At 35.3% G+C, this 18,135-nt stretch overlaps 1 protein-coding gene across 2 annotated transcripts in view; it reads left to right on the top strand.

Annotated features, from left to right (window-relative positions):
• The window catches only part of GRK4 (G protein-coupled receptor kinase 4), a 39,556-nt gene extending 21,421 nt beyond the window's left edge, over positions 1-18,135 (top strand). The window contains exons 7-16 of one of the 2 annotated variants that reach the window (XM_010583519.1): positions 630-693; positions 1,456-1,596; positions 4,343-4,533; positions 9,535-9,572; positions 11,408-11,497; positions 12,057-12,265; positions 13,100-13,237; positions 13,896-14,033; positions 16,250-16,372; positions 17,917-18,135. In XM_010583519.1, coding sequence (XP_010581821.1) covers positions 630-693; positions 1,456-1,596; positions 4,343-4,533; positions 9,535-9,572; positions 11,408-11,497; positions 12,057-12,265; positions 13,100-13,237; positions 13,896-14,033; positions 16,250-16,372; positions 17,917-17,970 — 1,186 coding nt within the window. In that variant the 3' untranslated portion in view covers positions 17,971-18,135. Of the gene's footprint in view, positions 1-629; positions 694-1,455; positions 1,597-4,342; positions 4,534-9,534; positions 9,573-11,407; positions 11,498-12,056; positions 12,266-13,099; positions 13,246-13,895; positions 14,034-16,249; positions 16,373-17,916 lie in introns of those variants that run through there. The other variant, XM_010583520.1, reaches the window with a different exon arrangement.

The raw sequence follows: 18,135 nt of genomic DNA, 5'->3' as shown, positions 1-18,135 counted from the left end.
ACAATGAATGCACTTTTAAAACAAAACCAAAAAAACCCCCACCACCATGAAACAGCTCTGCCCTGATACATGTTTAGGAATGTTTTAGCATAGAATGGCTGACACCTTTACTGCCTCCAGTTATTTGTTCTTCTTCCACTACATCAATACCTTAACAATTCGTCTCTTGAACTGCTATTGCATACTGCAACTCTTTCTTTTTTGGAAAACCTAAACAGCAAAGCAAAATCAGAAATGGTTTACCTTTTAAATGCTGCATAGTGAGCATGATCTCATTGAAACGCAGCCTACATGTCAGCATACTGCAACTAAGGGAGACAACTGGAGGTGATAAATTGACTGTTGATGAGAACAGATAAAGCTCTAACCATAAACAGCATAAGGCCTAATTGATCAGCTTTTCTTCCAGCTATTGTGAATGTCTGATGACCACATGAGGGAGCCAATGATTCTAATCAGAGCACCCCTTTCAGCTTATTATAATACTGTCTTCATGAAGTCAAGGCAACTGTTGTTCAGTAAGATGTCATAGAACAGGAGGGAGAAAATTAAGACAGACCTCAGCGTGGGGAGGGGATTACTAACTCTTGTAATTCCTGTTGCAGTAATTGTTTCTTTCTGTTAATCAGGCAACCAGTAACCAAACACACATTTAGGCATTACCGAGTACTAGGCAAAGGTGGATTTGGAGAGGTGAGTACAGAATTATCTTTCTGCAAGGCAGTCCTTGAGAGAAAAAAAAAAAAAAAGGTTAATACAGAGGAGAAGCAGTTTTTCAACTCTTGACTCTAACAGTCTACATTTGACACATCACCTGGCAAACTGTCATTAGTCCAAACTGTTTTCCTTTGATGTGTTAGTTTCAGTATTGTAGGTCATGCACAAAGCTGGAGAAAACTTCTACTGACAACAGTTGCTTCTGTTTAGAAATTTCATTTGGCAATGAGAATGTAGTTTCTACTTAATAATTATGTAGAATATTCATGAACCTCATAGGAAAATCTATAGATTTTATTAATTCTGTTTATAATTCAGTGGGGTTTTTTTCCCCCTACATGTTTTAACCAGAGCCCTATATTGAAGGGGAAGGAGGGTTACTAGATTGTCATTATCTTTTTCCTGCTTGATTATGGTGTGGATATTTGTCCTCTGTCCTGCTTGCCTAGACTGTTACCACAGTCAGGTGTTTTGCCAACACAAGATCCAGTTTTACTGAACTATTCAACCCCAACAAAAATGTGTTTGCTCCTGTATAATCGCTTTTTCTACTTGTTACAGCTTTTGTGTCCCTTCAGAGTTGTTTCATGGGTGAAATATCTGTATTGATTCTTACAAACCTTCATTTTCTGAGAGCATTCAAGAGTTCAAGAAAAGAAAAAAAAAATTATCTTCTTTTAAAAAAAAATTATTCTAAAAAAACCCTAGCATCTTTGACACACCTTCCTTCTTTTTTAGGTGTGTGCCTGTCAAGTACGGGCAACAGGAAAAATGTATGCTTGTAAAAAGCTAGAAAAAAAGAGAATAAAGAAGAGGAAAGGAGAATCAATGGCTCTAAATGAGAAAAGAATTCTAGAAAAAGTGAATAGTAGGTTTGTAGTAAGTATCTACTTCTGATCTTAGTCTCAGAAGTTTGTCTTGCTTTGTTTGCTTCATTTCAGTCTCTTTCAGGAACTTGTGAGCACAAGACATTTTTTAATTGATTTAGAGAATGCATGACTGCTGAGAGAAATGATTGATATAATAAGAAGCATGTTTTGGTTTTGTGTGTGATTGTGAGTAGCTCTGTGCAGAGGACTTTTTTATCCAATATTAAATTGATTTTAGTCTGCCTGCTTTATTTCTCACTTAAAACCACAACATTAGGTTGTGTTTCAACATGCTGATGCCACTGAATCTTTGTCCTCTGTTTAAAGGTGACTAGATTATTCTGTAGTGCTCCGACTTGAATAATCACTTAAATTCTATTTCTGCTGCAGCCTTTGACTGAGTATGTTTGTCTATGTTTAATAAAGAGGATAATTCCATATACTTTATTTCATCCTATTTTTTCCTTCTCTCTTTCTCTTCTCTGTCTCTTCTTCCAGTGCATTGCTCTCTGTTTTCTTCTCTTACCCCCTTCTTCCCTCCCATACACCTCTTTTCTTATAATTAATGCTGATTTCTAATTTCATTTTTGGACGTCATTCATAAAGGCACTTACAAAGGGGTGACTTCATGAGAGTCTCCCATTTAATTGCCATTAGAAGTTGCATATCCTGCATTTCTGTGACTTTTAATAGTAGAGGTTTTATATCCTTAGGTATTTTCATAGTATTCATTACTCTGTTGCTTATACATTTCAAGATAAACATGAAATTTGACTAGTATATCTATTCAGGTTAGTTATATTGCTTTTCTGTGTACTAAGGCTTAAAGAGGTATCTTGGATGTGAAACAATTAACATAACTTTTTAATAGAAATTCCACAGAATGAAAATCTAAGTCTTAATACTTTAACCTGATGCTATCACATAAATTATGGTCTGTTAGTAGCTCTAATTACTAAGCAGTGAAATAACTTAGAATGATCAAACTTATACCAAGTAAACTTTCCCCCAGGTAATGTTTATTTTTTCATTGAATTGTTGTCACTTAAGTGTTAATTTTAAATGCATTTTGCCTTGTTTTTAAATCCATTTACTGATAAATTTTGTATTGCAGTTCAGAGAGGATTTTAAAGTACCTGTGTCAGAGGATAGTAGAAGTTATTTATAAATAAATATATATATGTATAAAATATGTATGCATGTATTTTCTGATAAGCTTTATGTATTAAAAAACCCCTGTAGAGTACTGCCAGCTAAAAGAAAAATTAAGAACCTGCTGGCCAGATACTTTAATGTATTTTAAACGATTATAAATAATGTTTTTGTATAAATATGCTAATGTTGTTTTCTCACAAGGCTCATGGGCTTGAAATGATTGAAATTGAATCCAGAAATTACCTGAATTGATCCAGAAATTACTAGTTATGGAGATACATGAGATAAGAGTGAAACTTATATTTTTGAGTAATATTTTTTCAACATATGTAAATACTATAAATCAATAATTGATCGAAATTGAATTTGAAAACACTTTATAGGATTGAGTATAAGCTATTTTCTTGTTGCCAGCCAAAGCTTTTTTGAGGCAATAGAGAAGATCTAGACCTTGGATCTGCAGTAATACTGGGTTGGAAGTGGGTAGATAATTTGTCATGCCTGTGTCACAAGTAAAGTCATTAATAGCTGGACATGTCAGTTTAAAACCACCAAATAGTAACCCTTGCCCTGAGTAGCTGATTTAAATATTTATTTCATTTTATTATTTACTATTGGATTTATGCTTCTGAAGGAAGAGTTTGGGCTTATTACCGAATTATGACCTTTATGTATTTGTACTGCCTTTAAAAATACATTTATTGAGTCAAAAAATCCTACTGATTTTTACTTAGCTTACTTACCTAATGTAAGCTAAGTATATGTTTAAATCCCATTGCTTTTAAAACAAGTTAGTTAATCTCTGTAGTTAATTTTGAAGATCCTGCCAGATGATCATCAGCATAGCATAGCTTTTTCTATTGAAACTGAGTTTGTAATTTAAACAACATAAGTTGAAATTTGCAGTATACTACATTGTTTTAAAATTGGGTTTTTCTGAATTCACAAGTCTACTTTAAATGCTCTTTAAAAACATTTACCTAAAACCTGAAGAAAAAAAAAAGTGGTGTTCTTCCATCCCTATCAGTGCTGCATTCCACATACAGTGAGAAGAAGAAAGACTATAAAGAGCTATACTAAGTCTTTACTGTTGGCAAGTTCTAAGCCAGGGAAATATGCAGTTATTTGGGGGGGGGCAGGAAGGAATAGAAACTACACATTTGATCTTAAATAACTTTTTTAGTTTCTCTAATGTAGGGCAACTTTGAGTTTTGTAGAAGTTCAGGAAGGTGGTTTGACAATGCATAATTCCTGAATGAAATAAAGTATATGCGCATGTTATCTTTACAAAGAGTAATACAGATAATGTGCAGCTGAGGGCCATCATCAATAAATGTATTTTCTGGATGGAGCTCTATGGTATCTAAACAGATATGTCACTAAACTTTTGTACAGTGATGTAGGGTTTGTATATGCATGCAAATTGGAATACCTTTGTGTCTTCAAGTACTCAACAGGAGTGATCCTCTACTTGACTGTTGTGTTCTTTTTTTGTTTTAAAAAAGGATTCATATGTTGCTTGTATTGGAAAAAAGAGCTGTGAATTGTATTGGGGTTTATGAATGAATAATGGTTGTCTTCTCTTCCTGCCCCATTTTTAGGTTAGTTTATCCTACACGTATGAGACGAAAGATGCCCTGTGTTTAGTATTAACCATAATGAATGGAGGAGATTTGAAGTTTCACATATATAACATGGGAAATCCTGGCTTTGATGAAGAAAGGGCTATTTTCTATGCTGCAGAGCTGTGCTGTGGCCTAGAGGATTTGCAGAAGGAGAGAATTGTTTACAGGTGAGTGTCACCTACAGTCACTCGTACCTTGAATTTTCCATGTCTGTTCAGCATTGAATGTATTAATTGTTTCCTACTAAAACAAGTTTATACTTCAACTTCATAGTAAAAGAAGCAAAAAATTGTTTAGTTGTCCTTTTCACAGCATGTCCTTCAGAATAACTGATTTTATTTGTGTTCGTTCTTACTATTAATTTACGTTTAGATACTTGCTACATTCGAAAACTTTATAAAGTTCATTCAAGGTTTGTTTGTAAAATGAAAGTAAATTATGATTTACAAAGCAAATTCATTAGTAATTCAAGTAAATAAAATAAGTTTTAGGAACATGGGGTTTGTACTCCTGCCCACTCTAAAGCAGGAGTTTACAGAAGTCCCTTGCTGCATTGCTTGTTACGCCCAAGTGGGTAAAAAGTCAGTTATAATCCGTATGGCCCTCTTTATTCTGCTTTTATTTCAGGTTCCTCCAATAAACACTTTATTGCTTTTGAATTAATGAAGCTATCAGAAGCCTCATGCATTATTGTAATTGAGATTGTATGGTCTTACTGCTCTTTTCTGTCTCTGTACATACATCATTTAATCCCTGGCATGCATTAATATCACAGAACAAGCAAAACAAACTCAGTGGTGGACCAAGAACACTTTCTTTATATTACTGGTGTATAACACCAAGTACCACTTGTTTTTGAAGAAGATTTAAAGTATAATCCTGCATAACTTCAATATGATGAGTCTTAGTCTTTTCCCTCCCCAATACAGAAGACTAACATACACCCAAAAGAAAGTGACAGAACTACAGAGTAAATCAGTCTTATGCTGGTTGTTGTATATGGTTCCCTAAAGAATTTGGCTAATCTTGCAATGTTATGCAGTGTGTTTTGGCATGCATGTAGGAGGAAAGCAAGGATGAATATTTTGATCAGCTACAAGTAGGTCATTTCACATTGTCCAAGTGAAAACAAAACTGATTGTTTAAAAAACAAAACAACAACAAAAAAACCCAAACAAAACAAAAACAACAAAAAACCCCACAGCCCTTGTGTTTAAGCCCAACTTGTTAGCTATTTGCTTGTAAGAAGACTTTCAAACACATATGTCAAATCCTAGTGTTCTCTGTCTGCAATTACACATCTTGGAGTGGTCGTGGTTTCTTCTGGAGCAGTCTTGGTATCTAGATCTCTGCCCTGTTTTGTGCTATTACATAATCAGTTTCCAGTTATTAAGAATTTGTATGGCCTTATATTTATGAGCAAGGAAAAAAGTAGTTTCACAACCAAGTCTGAGTAAAATTGCCTGTTAATTAAAAGAATGGGAATTATTTTCAGTCTTCTGTTCATAGCAAGATGAAGGACCAAGAGACAGTTACCTGTACATGTGTTAGTAACTGAATATTTGTATGCTTGGGAAAAAAAGAAGGGCTTAAATTTACTCATAATACCTGAAGGTGTTATTTAAACAGTTCAGTATAAGACATGCTAAGGTAGTTCCTGCTCAGTATGTAAACAGATGAAAAAAGGCTCTAATTATACCATGTCAGCTCAAGTGTGCTTTAGCACTAAAACTAGAAAATGTTTGGATAATTTTACGCTCTTTGTAGAATTACTTTCAGCCCTGCACTTTTTAATATCGAATGACTAACTTTTTGTAAAACAAAGTCTTGTTTCTTCTCTTTTGCTAATGGTAGTATTTTTCCTGATGGTCTTGATTTGTTTTTTCCATATGTATTTCTTTTTGTATCATGCATTTAGAAGCGTAATTGTAAATTTTACAGCTTTAAAGTCTAGAAGCCAAAACAGGTGGTCATGGAAGTCTTCAGAATGTCACCAATTACAATGATAGAGAATTTTGATCATGTAACCTATCAGGCATCTTAATAGAAATGCATTTAAGCAGCAATACAGTGATTATATATGATTAGTGAAACAGAAAGCTTGGGAAAATTTGCCATAATTATTTTATTCTCACCAAAGAAGTTATGCTGGCAGCCTCCAGTCTTAATGTTGGCAGTGGGGAGGGGAGAATATAATGAAGCATGTTTTAATTGATTCAGTGATTTATTTTTCTGAATTATGGTAACTAGTATTTTTCATTCTCCAGGGCAAGAAAATACAGAGGGAATGTTTTTCTTATTTTGCTGTCATTTTGAAAGTATTTAATACTGGTAGGACCACTGAATTTCTGAAATTGGAGCTAGTTCTTTTTCTTGTTGCCATATTTTAAGATCTATTAGTGCGTTTGTTTTCCAGCTTTAAAGGAGGAGTTTTAAACTGTCTTTTTAGACAAATACCTTAAATTGTTAAAGTGGACTTTAATTCTGTAACTTACTGTTAGAAAATATTTTCTTGAGAACATGTTTTTGTGGCTATCCATCTGTATATTCACAGTAAAGTGTACTGCAAAGGCAGTGGAAGAAGGGAAATTCAGAACTTCTGAAAATAGAAATTCTCGGTGCAGAGGGGTGTCAGTAGATAGCAGTAAAATCAGTTCATCTTCGCAGTTTGTTCAGTTCTAGTTCTACAGTTTTAATGTAAGTCAGTCATGTGAAAATTTATTATAAATTTATTACATTTGGGACATGTTGCCATCAGTAGCAAAATGCCTCATAAAGTGGAAAAACTAGGCCTAACTTTCCTCTCCATTAACACCAATTTTTATTGTGTGTTTCATGTGTCTTTATACCAAGTATTAGTGAATTTCAAGCAGTGGCATTGGTGCTGTCTGTAGGACCCTGGAGTCAGTTGTGCCATTTTGTTAGTGGGGTTCCCACTGGCTTAAGAGAACAGGTGCAGAGCTGGAAGGAGGGCCCCGCGCTGCCCTGCGATAGCGACTGAGCCAGTTTGCTTGTTCAATGGGAGCTTGTGAAACTAGCTGTAACTTGCCATATGTTGCTGACGTTAGAAAAATAAGCAGACAGGAACAGGCAGCCGAGGAGCTATTCATCCATCTGCTACATAAAAAGTCTGATAATACTTAAGAGCGAAGTCAGGATTTGCATGAGACACGAGTGGGGAACAAGTGCCTGCTTTCCAAAAGGGACTTAATTGCTGGAGTTTTCCTGCAGGAGTTACCAGACTTCTCAAGGATGGTAGTGGTTTTTATCAGATACGCTGCTTGAACACCTAGTTTTCCTCACAAACTCATGTAGGTGCCCATAGAATGTGCCTGGAAGGTCAAAGATCAGACTTAAAGACCTGTTGAAGCTGTAGTGGATAAACCCAAGTAGCTCCTTGCCTGCCTTGTGCCTATGCTCAGAGTAGACATCTTTACAGCGAAATCCCCTAAGGATTTTTATCCAGAAATTTTCTCTGAAGGAAGGCTGGTATAAGCTATAGAACAAATAGACTTGGAGATGGAACTCTTTAAACTTGTTTACTTGAGTTAACCTGAGCATATAATACGTGCTTTAAAGTAGATTTGTTTCTACCTAAAGTTTGAGCTGAATTTTCTTTTGCTTTTTTGATACTGATGTGGGGGTTTTTGCGTTTTGGTTTTTTTTACTTTGATCTCTTCTGATTTCTCTGGTATTGTAATCTCATATCTAACATCAAATGTTTAACATTATGGGGACTATCTAGACTTAAAAGTATTAGAAGCAAAGTGTCTTGCTGACTTCCTTATACAGTTAATATCATGAAATAATGAAACTTTAACATGAATACGCATACTTCAGAGCACCAATTTATCAATATTTGGGAAAAAAAGCATGCAGATTTCTTGGTGAACAAATGTCTGTGTGTATATTTGTCTCTCATTTTGAATGTAAATTCTAAAGTCGTTCTTCCTAAAATTGCTTCTTTTACGTTATTCAGTCTTTTCTGCTTGTATATGAATAACTGTTCTTGTCACAACTGTACATATACCCATATATGTATATATTGTTTTTAATAATCTGTTCCAATAATAACTGAATCTTTGGCCAAGTACTGATTTTTGCTTGTCTACTTCTGGCTTTACAATATTTATGGTGGAATAAATCTAAGAGACTGTATTGCAATCCACATGTTTCTGATGCATATCACAATTATATATATATATAAAAAAATATACATGGTATCTTTTATACATATAGTCCATGCATATATATATTTTATATATATATATATAAAAATATATATGTTCTCAGTAGAATCTGCTAGAGGATAAATCCTAGAAGTAACCTCTGAACAGCTTCAGGTTCAGCTTCAGTGACTCCCCAACTTTTCCTGGGTGGGGGGAAATCCAAATATCCCATTGAGTTTCTTCTTTTGTTCTTAAAGTAAAAATGTACAAGAAGATGCCTATAAAATGCAGAACTGCAACACTGAATTAATTGCCCTTTTACTATTTCCTGAGTCTTGCTAGCATTCAGTAGCCAAAAAATGTTTCATGTGAAACTTCGATGTTTACAGAAAAGTAGTAGAGACTCTTAGAAAGTTGATTGCAAAGAATCCTAACTACATATGAAGTGTCTAGTAAGCTTTAGAAGCTGAATGTCCAAATTAAAGGAAAGGAGTTTGAATGGATGATATTAAGCCTGTACTTAGTCTTGGGAATATTACTCTCTGTTGTCTTATTACTGTCTGTTGATTTTCTGACACCCTGGGGTGGAATATAGCAAGGAGTCAGCATTAAACTGCAGCAAGCACTGGTGTATTTTACCATTGTGGAGTTGTATTCTCAGGGGAAATGTCTTTCACTTATGAGCACAAATTTGGGTCTAAGTTGGTGGTTCTTCATATCTGGATTTTAGTGTTGTGTAGAGAAAGATCCTCAACCGTGAAATATGAATTGCTCTTGTTAATATAAATGAATTAGAGAGTTGGGAAAAAATGGATCTTGAGTTCTATGGTTAAACTATTTGTAATATAGGTCCTCAACATCAACTTTTTTTTGTATATAGATGGAAACTGGAAAAATTGCTTTAGTCGGAAACCAAGAAACAGTGCCTCTGTTGCACTTGATGATGGCTAATAATTTTGCCTTTGTATAATTCACATTTCTATTCTGTTTAATTTGTAGAGACCTGAAGCCTGAGAATATACTGCTTGATGACTGTGGTAAGTAAAAATAAATTTAATTTTGAAATCAGGAATTACAAATCTAATTGATACTGTGCCAGAAACCAAAGGGACTTCTTCATGATAAAAGGGACCTGGCTGACAAATGTTAGCTTTAATTAGTAAAGAAAAAAACTGCCCTTGCTTTTTAGAAAGTAGGGGAAAATACTGGGTCTCTGGGGGATGACAATGATGATGTTTGAGGGGTCAATTTCCCACCTTAAAATGGCTACTTTTCCCCTTTTGCTCCCCCTTCTCCCCACTACCCTTGATTTAAGATGGCTAAAACTTTTATACGGCTTTGTTCTCTGTTTGTCTTTTCTTCGACTGTGGAAACATGATTTGTTAGAAGTGGGGCCAGAATTTTACTTGGCAAACTATAATGTTTAAGCAGTAAAGGAGAAAAGAAATCTGAAGCATCTCTGTTTGTTTTAACATTTCAACTAAAACAGGTCTGATGGTCACTGATGCATATGTGGCTGGAAGGAGTCAAGGAAGTACAAACAATATGAAGAAATGTTTGTAGTTTTTTGTTTTTCAAAAGCCAACTTAATTTTCTTTGATGACTTTGTATGAAATTTATCAGAATCTTTTGAATTCACTGTAGAACATGTGCAGCAATTACCTTCTAAGCTGTGGATGAATATTACCAGTTTGTTCTTGTAATTGCTGAGTATTTTAGTTAAGCAAAAACTGTTTTTGAAGTCATTAGCACAGTGTTTTTTTTAAAAAGTCAACATGTTCTGACTGAAAATTTCTAAAAAGGTGATGCTTGGGAGAAGTCACTTTCCAAGAGCTAAAGCTTTGCTAGACATCAAATGCATTCTTTAATTTTTCTCTCCAGCAATGCCTTGCAAAAGCTGAAGCATTCTTTGAGGAAAAATATAGCCTTGCAGGACCGCACTAGAATGCATTCTCTCTGCCAGGGATATTCTGATCATGTTCCAGAGAGCAGAGGGGACTAATTAGAAAATCACTTCAGGAGCTCAGATCCTGCACTTAAAAAGGGGTTCATCAGATGTCAGGGAAAAGAAGAGCATCTGAATGTATTTAAAATAGCATTAGCGCTCAAGAGCATTTAGTTATTTCCACCCAGTATATAGAATGTCACTTGACTTTCTCTACTCTCTCTTCCCACCCCTTGATTATCTATCACATGTAAACAAGAAATTAATATGCTATTAACTAACGTTGACACTGTAGAGCTTTTTGAATGACAGAGGGCACAAAGGGCACTCGGGCATTGGAATGGGCTACCCACAGGTGATGCAGTGTTCCCTCTTGGAGGCTTTCTAGACAAGAATTTAAAAAACCTTGAACACTTTGGGAAAGTAGGGTACTTTGTTAGAGGAAAACCTGGTGTCTCAGTACAGGCAACAGTTTCCCCATATTTGGAATAAATGGAGTAAATTCTCATGTTTTGTTAGGAAGTCAGAAAGCGAAGTGTTTGTGGCAGGAATACAGAATGGAAAAATGCAAGTGTCTGATGGATAGATACAGAATTTTAAATGAGCAGTCATCATTTGTATTTGTCCTACAGTAGCAGCCTATGCCAAAGCTAGGAATTAGAGTACTTAACAGCAAATTTTTTTGTATGACCTTCAGGAAATCAGTTAGGTCTGTGCCTCTCTTCCTTTAAGTATTTAAGGAAGAGTTGAATAATGGTCAATCACTCCCTTCTAGCTAAGTTAAATAAACTTAGTACTATGTGTATATGAATGTTTTGATGTTTTGGGGTGTTTTTTTGATGAGGTATGCTACAGAAGCTGTTTGTTTTAAAAGTGATGATACTTTATTATTTGCTGACTATGCATAATTTATTTTAACATAAATAGGACATATCAGAATTTCAGATCTTGGATTAGCTGTGCAGATTCCAGAAGGAGAAACGGTCCGAGGACGGGTTGGAACTGTTGGTTACATGGGTATGTAAAGTATCCTTTGCTAGTTACGGTTTACCAGAAAACTTGCTTCTGTGAATATATGAATGACTTGTCCAAAGAACTATATTGGGCCTGGATTAGTTAGTTACTAGACATTTTATGGGAAGAAAGGTTACAATATGTGGTGGTAGATGTTAGTAGTCAATTATAAGCCTACTGATAAACTTGAAAACTTAACTCAGGATATTCTACCTTTAGGTAGAACTTTAAGAAAGCACCTAATTTTTTTTCTGAGGTTCAAAGAGATTTAAGGTCACAGGTAAGCAGATGAATTACTATGACAACACATTTCTTTCCTTGGTTTGGAAAAACTTCATTCTTAGTTTGTAAACAGTACTGCTCTTAAGTGTTAAAGAACTTAAGTGCTTCTCTTGAATATAAACAGAATCCTCGCTGTAGAAATGAACGTTTCTTCAAGGCACAAAGGAGTTACGCAAAGATCTCTGCACAGAGCCAAAGGAGTACCTGAGAGTTTTTCCAATATTTAATTAGTCCATTTAAAGTGAATTGTCATGGGGGTTTCTTTGTTTTTGTTTCGTAGCTCCAGAAGTGCTCAAAAACGAAAAGTATACATTCAGCCCGGATTGGTGGGGTCTTGGGTGCTTGATTTATGAAATGATTGAAGGACAGTCTCCATTCAGGAAGCATAAGGAAAGGGTCAAACGGGATGAGATTGACCGGAGAGTAAAGGAAGACCAGGAAACGTATTCAGACAAGTTCTCAGAGGAGGCAAAATCCATCTGCAGGATGGTGGGTGAAGAGACATAGAGGTTTGAAAATTAAATTTCTAATCCTTTTTAAGAGATCAACTACTTTATTTTAACATCTTCTGTTGAAAATTTTTCAAAGCTGGAGTTTTTAAATCCTGCTTTGGTTCAATTGAAAGTTTGTGATTGTCCATGAATTGTTCAATTACAAACTTTGAGAACTCGGAACTTTTTTTCAAGACAAAGGAAGGCTGCATAAATTGATTTTTTCATCATGTGAATGAAAAGGTCCAGCACTCCTTGGACCACATGTAATCGTAGATGGAGTACAATAGCATGCTCAACTTTAATACTGCGTGGGGAGAAATGGCAGAGCAGTATACTAGTTTCCTTGCCTAAAAGAGTCTGTATGAGACAGCAGCTTTTTTTTATCTTGCATGTTCTTAAATTGAATAAGAGGCACATCTATACAGAAAGATTCAAAAGTTTTCTTTACTAGTTCATGCAATACATGTGCATTACTTAAGCCCACTGGAAAAAAATGTAAGTCTGTATTTCCTGAAAGTAAAGTCTACTGCAAAGTCTGTACTGTAAAATCTATTCAGCATGGCATCAATTAAAATATTTTCATATAAATTTGGGTATAATCTTCAAATTGTCTGCTTTGAGGGATTCTTTTGTCTCCTGAAAATCATCTTGCTCCCAGAATGCTGTAGTTTGGATTTCCAGTTCATTTTGATACCATGATAAATTTCATCTGATAAAAGGCCAAGTAACAAAATAAACTTATTGAAAGACATTGTATATAGATTTTTTTTTTTTATTTAAACTGTGGGATTATATCACTGGATCAGCCTTTTTTTCCGCATCTTTGCAGTTACTTGCTAAAAATCCAGGGGAACGACTGGGTTGCACTGAAGATGGAGCTGCTATTGTAAAGCAACATCCTATTTTCAAGAATATTAACTTCAAGAGGCTGGAAGCTAACATGTTAGAACCTCCATTCTTGCCAGATGTAAGTAGGTGAGACAGATTTGATTAGTATCTAAAAAGGCAAGAACTGTCATAATTCTATGTCAGCAATCATACCAACCAAAAGCAGCACACATGTGAACTCCACAGAATCCTTCAAAGTTAGTTAAATTGGCAGGAGAATGCCATTGTAGCTATCGATAGCTAGTTGTTTTGTGGCATTTCATCTGAGATTGCAAATCAATTTACAATAGTGGTATTGCTCTAGGGACCTTTGTAGCTGATTTCTTAGCCCTAAAACTCTACTTCCATAGCTCAGATGCTGAACAAATGAAGATTAACTTTGAAGAAATTACTCTGGAGTTGAAAGGAGAGTGACAGAAGATAAGTGAATTCTGACAACCATTAAGAAATCCAGAGAAGTTGCATGCTGTTTCTGGTTTTGATATTTCTTTTCTGTTACTTGCAGGATGGATGGAATGGCTTAGGTTCCTTATGAAGACAGCCTTTTAAGTGTTTGCATTTCTGTTTTGTAGTATAGAGTAATTTGGTGATCAGCAATATGAAGTAAATATTGCAGACATTTCGCTCCCCCTTTGCTCATCTAGGAAGGAGAGGAAAACAAAACAAAACATAACAAAAAAACCATGAAAAACCAAAACCCAAAACCTTAATGAAGCAATCTTGTATTTGTACTGCAGCCACGCGCCGTATATTGTAAAGATGTCCTGGACATAGAGCAGTTCTCAACAGTAAAAGGAGTGAACCTGGATACTACAGATGATGACTTCTATTCCAAATTTGTTACAGGTTGTGTCTCAATCCCTTGGCAAAATGAGGTATTGTATATTTCATAAAAGATTATCTTCTTTAGCACAGCAATATAGAAGATTTAATAAGGGATATAATTTATAGTATTAACTGTCTCTGTGAGAAGTAAAGAAGCTTCTGCTTTAGGCTTCTTTGCTGAAAGACTTCAGAAAAAAAGGTTTTCCCAAAACATAAACGCCTTGCTAAAAATTGGGATCTATGGTAGATTTGCATAAATAGAATCTGGCATCTTTGTGTCATAGATACAGCATACAGAACAGTATTTAGCATCAGCATGACTACGTTTTCCTTGTTCTTCTATCACATTCAATATTGCTGTTCATAGGAGAGGGATAGAATGCTATTCAAAGTATACAAAAGCAAATAGGCGCAATGCAAGCTGTTTGTGTATCATGCTTTTATATCAATAGAGTATCCAAGTGACACAGTAATACAGAACTGCAGACTCACCTTTTCTAAGGTTTCAAAACAAATGGTTCAATATTGGTTGTGTCAGACTTTCTCTTAAAGCTTTTTCATCTGCCTAGTGAATGTGTATTCTAGTATTCTGCATAGAATACTAGAATTTTGCTACCTCTGCATGCAGTTCTGTCTGTATTTAGGAAATTCAAATCTTCTTTATTATTTCGGGAAGAGCACTCAGTAACAATTATTTAAAATTGTAGTTCTTGTAATGAATGCCTTCCCCCTATTATAAGATGTTCATAACTTTCTGAAATTAGTATTGTCTTAAATTCTACTAGTGTAGTTTCTTTCCCAGTATGAGTTTTTTTATTTTATTTAGAGCTTGAACACAAAAGATGAGCAATTTCTGAACAACTCAAAGAAAAAAAGTACATTCCCTTTTGTTTCCTTTTTGCTTTTTTGGTGGGGTTTTTTTTTTGCATTACATTAAGAAGGAGATTTGGAAGGTGTCATTTGACATAGGAAGTCTTCACTAAGAAGCAATGAACCTTAGGCTGTTAGAGAAATAAATATTACCTATGCTATGTTGTAATTCTGAACTTCAGAATATGATCTAGTCATTAAGAAATGCACTGCAGCTTAGTAACTCTAACCGCACATATAGGGATGAAGTTGAAAGTAGTTGTGGAATTCTGGTGATGGTAATTCCTTCTATTCAAGGAATAACTATGCAGACTTCATTTTACATTTGTGCTTTTATTTTCTTTTAATTCATGTTACTGAGCTTTCCCTCAAATCTTTGCTCTCAGTCTCTTAAGAATTCCTCCTCCCCTCCCATAATTTACCTTACATCATGGTTTACAACAAAAGCAGACCACATTTCTTCTTATTCCTCTTTATGTCCTCTCTCCCTCTACAAGGTGTACTCATTTGGTTGCATGCCCATTGTGATAAATGTGTATCAGTGGCACTCGCCAATAAATGCCAGCTACACGTGGGCATTAGCCACTCACCCCCTTCTGATCATGCCTGTTTGTTACATTTTGGCATTTACTCTTTCTGCTCTCCTTTCTGCACCCAGTAATTGTGGTTTTAATTCTTTTGTTTTCTGTGTACACAAACACAGATTATTTCAAAATCCCTTGCTTCTCTCCAGAGACCAGTCTTCATTATATCTTTTTTTTTTTTCATGAAGTATTACCTTCTCTGTCTCATTGCCTTATTGCTAATTATGGTATACGTTAGTTGTGTTTTGATAGACGGTTGCCGAAAACACCAAAATGATGTTTAAATCACTGTGGTCCAACATCAGCTGCTTTTTCCCCAAGAATGCAATTTGTCCACTTTGTAAAAAGTATCCCCCAATGCTATGCAGGTACTAGTATTCTGCATAGAATAATAATTTCTCCTACTCAATGTATGTTTATTAATTAAGTTCAGTACAGGGTATAGAGATACTATATTTGTTAGGCTGGACTGCTCTGAAATGAGCAGAATAGATGAAAGGAAAATCAATTTCTGGTTCTAAAAACTTCCCCTTATTGCTTCATGGGCAGAAGAAACGCCTTACCAAAGCAAGGGAGCATTTGAGAACTTACCCGCATGATAGTGCTCCCATTGCCATTCTTCAGTTCACTGGGTGCACAAGGAGAGTTAATGTAGACTCTCTTCCTTCCTTCATGGAGCTCTCTGCGTGGTGTAGTTTGGCTGATGAATTTGTAAGTTGTTAGGAGTACCCAGCCAGAGTAAATAGATAATAAATGGAACTTGTTTCAGAGGCTTGTATGGATATTTCATTTATATTTCATATGTTTCAAAGATGATTGAAACGGGATGCTTTGAAGATATCAATGCCTATGAAACTGATGGTACTGTGTCACCAGACAGAGAGAGGTCTCCTAAACCAAAGAGAGGCTTCTTTCACAGACTTTTTAGTGGAGAGGTAAGGGTATTTCTTTTCTTTCATAAGAAAATTACCAGTAAGACCTTAACATCCATTCAATTTTTTATATTATTTTGTGATAGGAAAAACAAGTTGTTTGCTAAATACTGAAACTAATGAAATCTGGTTTATTATGGCTTTGCTGCTGCTCTGCATTTCAGAAACTGTGGCAATCCCTATAATTCCAGGAGTTTTTCCTCCCTCAGCATTCTGTGTTCCTCTAGTGTCTGCTAGCTGTTACCTGGGGAAAACGTACTGTGTGCTGTTAACAGCTGTGCTATAGATCTTTCTTTCCTAAAGATATTAATTTGGGTCTTGCTCCTTCTGTATTTTGCCAGTTTTTAATCAAAACTTCTGGGGAGACAATTTCAGGGATAATTAAGGCCCTCTCTGTAAAAACTTAAATAAAATTGACTAATGAACTCAGAAGTGAGCATGGTGGAGCAATGGAACTCCTAGGACTCTCTAGAAAGTTGGGCTCCCAGTGATTCTTTCTAGTGTATTAAGCAAATAAGTAAAACTATCCCCTAAATGAATGAGCGTGAAGAAGTGTCAGTAAACAAATGTTAAAATATCGTAGGTAGTTTAATGTCTTTACCAAAACAACAACAGAATATGTGTTTACACAGCTGACAATGCACAGCCTTTTCTTACACACATAACTTCTACTCTTGAGTAAACATTTAGAGGTATATGAATTGAGTATTTACCACCTAAAAGACATGTGGCATATTGTGCTTGTTTATAGGTTGTGAGAAGTAGGCTATTTGTAAAGGTTTTCAGTTGAAGATGTTGTACACAATTCTGCTTGCTCAGTATGCCTGCACTTAGAATGGAATTACCTTGAGAAGCATGAGTATATTCCAGTAGAGAACACTTCTGTAGAAATTACTTTTGCTTTCAAGCAGAAACAGAATTTTAAAATTGCTAGGAGCACATCATTAAGTAGCCACAACAGGGCCATGTATTAAAATTGCATGATGATTTTTTTGTCATTAGCTGGTAATTCACCTCTCTAAAATGGTACAATGCTAATGGAATGTATAATAGTACTGTCATTTTTGGTTCACCTTTTCAAATTCACTTTTCCCCCACTTACAGTAATAGAATAGAAGGAATGGTTAAGTGTACTAATAATGTCACATAGCTAAAGTTAAAGCTTCTGTCTTACTGTAGTCTCTTCCAGCTGAATCAGCAGGGTTCATACTGTCCCAATGTATGGTTCTATGTATTGAGAAAGAGTCCTAAAAATATCAACAGCGCTTGAGAGCCTTCAGTTGGTTTTGAAGTGATAAGACTGCAGTTAATTGTCCTGTGAAGTTAAAAGAAGGAAAGAACTTAAGGTTAAATGAAACTTTAATGACTTGAGATTTTGGGTTGGGTTGTGGTTTCCCTTGATATTCCCAAAGCATGTAGTTAGCATGGAGTAAAATGTGCTGGAAAAAGAGCCATCCCCCACCCCCCCTAGCCTTTCTGTGCCCCATAAAACACACAAACCAACAATAGTGTCAGTTATGCAGCTGAATTGTCTCTTTGTCTTGCAGGTCTGCTTTAAATCTGATTGCAGTGATGATGAGCAGGAGTCCTCCAGACTTTAAATCATTTTACTCTCATCAGAAAGGATGAGCAAACTTTAAATGTTTTATATCTCTGTAGCAAAGTGTATTATATATATTTTTTATCTGAGTTCAAGGATTTTTGTACATTTGTACTTCATTTGTTTTAAGATGTATATTTTCACTAAAGCTTAATTGTACAAAAAA

This window comes from Haliaeetus leucocephalus, unplaced genomic scaffold (genome assembly GCF_000737465.1).
Source record: "Haliaeetus leucocephalus isolate CR32 unplaced genomic scaffold, Haliaeetus_leucocephalus-4.0 Scaffold906, whole genome shotgun sequence".
Classification (NCBI taxonomy): Eukaryota; Metazoa; Chordata; class Aves; order Accipitriformes; family Accipitridae; genus Haliaeetus; species Haliaeetus leucocephalus.
This window is presented reverse-complemented; position numbering and strand designations above follow the sequence as displayed.